The sequence below is a fragment of the Saprolegnia parasitica genome (genome assembly GCF_000151545.1).
Source record: "Saprolegnia parasitica CBS 223.65 unplaced genomic scaffold supercont2.711, whole genome shotgun sequence".
In the NCBI taxonomy this organism is placed as follows: Eukaryota; Oomycota; class Saprolegniomycetes; order Saprolegniales; family Saprolegniaceae; genus Saprolegnia; species Saprolegnia parasitica.
The window spans coordinates 1-3,792 of record NW_012157105.1 but is presented as its reverse complement, the minus strand read 5'-3'; the positions used below and the strand labels follow the sequence as shown (position 1 = coordinate 3,792).

At 58.7% G+C, this 3,792-nt stretch overlaps 3 protein-coding genes across 3 annotated transcripts; 1 reads left to right on the top strand and 2 right to left on the bottom strand.

The window, feature by feature from the left end:
• Positions 1-660: 660 nt before the first annotated feature.
• Positions 661-941, bottom strand: SPRG_17670 (hypothetical protein; the record flags this gene model as incomplete). The annotated part of the gene is made up of 2 exons (XM_012357056.1): positions 661-799; positions 847-941. Coding segments are annotated over 2 exons (234 nt in total), but the record flags the coding sequence as incomplete, so codon positions are not given.
• A 577-nt stretch (positions 942-1,518) lies between these two features.
• On the bottom strand, positions 1,519-2,636 carry SPRG_17669 (hypothetical protein; the record flags this gene model as incomplete). Its single annotated transcript, XM_012357055.1, has 5 exons — positions 2,408-2,636; positions 2,221-2,365; positions 2,068-2,177; positions 1,773-2,012; positions 1,519-1,725 (listed from the first exon to the last, which is right to left on the bottom strand). The coding sequence occupies exons 1-5, from the start codon at positions 2,609-2,611 to the stop codon at positions 1,519-1,521; spliced, it is 906 nt and encodes a 301-aa protein (XP_012212445.1). The 5' UTR covers positions 2,612-2,636.
• A 37-nt stretch (positions 2,637-2,673) lies between these two features.
• On the top strand, positions 2,674-3,415 carry SPRG_17668 (hypothetical protein; the record flags this gene model as incomplete). Its single annotated transcript, XM_012357054.1, is given in 5 exon segments — positions 2,674-2,822; positions 2,917-3,004; positions 3,019-3,099; positions 3,151-3,197; positions 3,247-3,415. 5 exon segments carry the CDS (start codon positions 2,674-2,676, stop codon positions 3,413-3,415), a joined length of 534 nt encoding a protein of 177 aa, XP_012212444.1.
• Positions 3,416-3,792: the final 377 nt, after the last annotated feature.

Sequence of the window (3,792 nt, the reverse complement as noted above, 5' to 3'; positions counted from 1 at the left end):
CAATGCTCTGCGTCTGTGGATTCTCGTGGGCTGTCGTCGCGTGAGCTTCTCGGACGCGACCTCGATGACGATTGCCTTGTGCACATTGCACGCGCTCTGCGTCATGTCCGCCATCCCACGGCGCTTCTGGTCTCGTTGGAAGGCACACAAGTGGGTGTCGACGGCTTCCGGTGCCTTCTCGACGCCCTTGCAACAAGCACATACGTATCCGTGCTCCTCGAAGTCAACGACGAGGCGCTGGCGCCACAGCGTGCCGAGGTGGACGCTCTCTTGGCCAAATACAAGGTGACATTTCGCGAGAGACTCGACGACTATCAGTATCTCCACAGTCCGCTGCATGTGGCACAAGGTCCTTCTTGAATAGTATACATCCAATGTCGTGGAGCTCAACGGGTGCGTTTGTGGGCTTGAACCTGGAGGAGCAGCCGCAGCACATCCGTGACCCGCACCACCCCTACCCTCGATCTTAGCCGCCGCGTGCCAGATACGTGTACCGATGATTTCGTGGCTGGTTGCTTGAACATAGAGGCGCGACGCGTTGCGCGCGTAGAGCTCCGAGACAGCTTTGGCCACGGAGCATGTCGATGGCACCGTCGGCAGTGGTTTGTTCTACCCCGTTGGTTTCGTGTCGAGTAGGAAATGCTTTTACACTACGAGTACCTTGAGCACATGGCCAATGGGGCGCAGCAAGTAGCCAAAGTTGGGCAGCGGTGTCGAGAGCGAAATGCTGGTCGGCATGACAACGCCGGCCTCCGTGCGGGGCGGCCAGTTTTCGACGAGCTCGAGGATATCGGTCCAGCTACCGACCAAGTGGAATCGTAATCTCCCGTCGCATGGCACGTCTACCCAAACGTCGAGTACGCGTCGTCCTTGCCGTCGTCGTTGAGCAGGAGGAGCCCCGAGAGGTTGCGTGCCCGGAGCAGCTGGAACGCCTCGAGCATGCTGCTCGACGGACGGCGCAGCGCCAACGGCTGAAACATAAGATCGCGGATCGGCCGATGGGCGGAGTCGCCTAGTCCATTGACAGCACCACTTGAAACAACCTGAACAACAAAGTCATAAAGTACCTAGGACCGAGACGTCTTCCAGTATGAATCGCAGCACGTCCCGAGGCGAGAGCACGCCAAGCACGTCGGCTGCATGCGTCGGATTCAGAACCATGGGTACGTACGTATCCCCTATGCAAGATATTTACATCGCAGACTGAGCCGAGAGCACGCTGCGTACGCGTTGCGAGTCGGTGAATCAAGTTGAAGGCAAAGTCATCGCTGCATATGGCGCGAGGTCCCGGCGCCGACTCGGTCGCTTCGTTGTGCAGGCGCAATACGTCGCGAAGCGCAAGCATCGCAAAGCGCCGGCCCGCGTCCACCGCGTAGCTCTCAAACTTGAGGACTTGCATGTCCGCCAGCTTCTTTTGGTTGAAGACGTAGGAGCCAAGGCGCTGCATGTCCATCTCGAGCGGCGGCATGAACGTGAGCATGCACCTAGTACTTGATACGTTGATACCGTAGGCATCTCTCAAGATGTCCACTTGACGAAAGTGGCGCAGTCGACAACGCCGAGAATCACATTGCCGCCCGTCTTGGTCGTCTTGCCGCGCTCGTAAACAAGGGCAACGTCGGTCTTGCGCAGTTGCAGCTGCTTGAGTGCAAGGAACGCGTGCAAGTCGTCGGGTAGCTCCAGCGCGGTTTGCGTCGTACATGGCAGCCGGCCAATGTCGCGAATCTGCCGCCGCCACAATAGTACAAGCAAGATGGAAGATGTGTCACAACCTTGGTGCGCCAGAGCGGTGCGTGCGGCGGGGGCACAGGCGCGTCGAGACCGTCACTGTCGTCGAACGACGGGTCGTAGACGCTGGGCTTACCGGTCTTGAGCTGCGCGTCGCGAAGGCCAGCGAAGAGCGTCTCGATTTCTTCAAAGCAGAGGCAAATCGCGGGGTGCGTCAGAGCAAACTCGGTGGCCTCTTTGATCGTCACGTGCTTGGAGTCGTCGTTGTTGTCGCGCAAAAGACTCTACGCGCATCGGTATTGGCCTCTTATGTCCGTCGTGATGTCGCATCGTAAGTACTTCGATGGCGCTGATCACTTCGGTCGACGGCGGCTCCGTCACGCGCAGCACCTTGGTGATCGCCGCCACGAAATCGCGGTACATGCCCACTTTAACGTGGCTCGCAATGTCTACACTCGCCGTGGCCGAATGCATGTAGCGCTCTAAACGTACACACGTCGCTGGGGTCGGCGAGGTACATGCGGCTGAGAAACGTGAGCTTCTCTTTGATGTCGACGGGCAGCGCGAGGCAGATGCCGATGAAGACTTCGACGGCGACAACGACGGGCGCGTCGCCGGCGTGCCCGTGCTCAAAGAGCTATTACACTAAACGCAACGTGCACTATCTCTGTCTCGCTACCTGAAAGTGCGGCTCGGCGTCTTGCACGACGATGCCAAAGACCTCATCGAATTGACTTGGCGTCAAGAAGCGCGCCAAGTGGACCTCGTCCCGGTAGATGCCCCAGCTCTCGTCGAGCGTCTTGAGGCTCTGGAGCACGTACTCGGAGACGAGGATCCGATGGATGTCGTCGCCAAGGCTGTGCGACGACGACGCGACGCCCATTTCCTTCGAATTCGATGGCTTCTTCGTATTAGGGACATCGAAGGTTTCCACTCTTTTCGACGATGGAGCGCCCGACGATCATGCTGGCGGCGCAGTTGACGCCCACGTGCTGCAACGACGACCAGACAGTCTGGTTCACCCTCGTCGGCATCTACATCGTGCTGCTGCTCAAGCTGTACGGGAACGTGGTCGAGGCGTCTCGCGCTCACTCGTGCGTAGGTGGTACGCACCGGTCGTCTATCCGTTCAAGCTCCTGTGTGGATTCTTCGTTCGTCTCTTCTTACACTCACGTTCGTTGTCCGTAGCGCCTACTTCACGCACGAGCTCCTTCGATGCATCGCGGTCGTTCTCTCCTGCGGCAAGGTCGTGCGCCATCTCAATCTGAAGCTGAACGTATTGTCTTGTAGCTTGAAGGCATGGCCATTCATCCCGAAGAAGGCTCCGAGACGCACTTTGAAGACGGGTCGCCGGGCTTTGTCCTTTGGATGGTTCAGAGATTGGCTGTGACGATTGTTGATCGATTCAATTACTGATGTTAGGGCTATCTCGGGACAATGGCGTGGGGACTGCTTCAAATGTGGGCCAGGTATAAATGGGCGCACCATTGGCTGCGTTGCACGTCAATTGCGTACTAGTCTCTACTACCTCCCGACGGTTGTCTGCACGAGCGTGACCCTCGGTCTTCTCGTGTGCTTCTTCCTCTGCGCCGACACGCGCTACCTCCGGCTGGTCATAGCGCTCTCGTTTACCGCTCTCGTGGCGCTGCTCGCGTACGCACTCAGCACCCACTCGGCCGATGTGTGACAGCTTGGTACTATGTCAAACGACTCAGCCTCAGCTAGGTGCTGCGCTTCGTCGTGCTGCTTTCCGGCGTCAACCACGCACTTTTCTTCTTCTTGGACGCCGCCGCCGACCTCCGCGTCCACCCCAGGTACGACGACATGCATTGTGTTCACTTGGGTGTTCTACAGTGGGCTCTAGCGACAGCTACCAGATGCTGACCGTCTACGGCGGCGTCGCCCTCGTCGTCGCTGGGCTCTTGCAAGCAGCCCTCTTCGCCTGCGCCGTCGCATGGAACCTCGCTGCCCTCGACGGTGCGATGCCGATTTCTCTCGACACGATGGCCTTGCCCACGCAAGTCGTCTGCGTCTGTTTTCTCGTTGCGCTCACCGTCGCCGTGG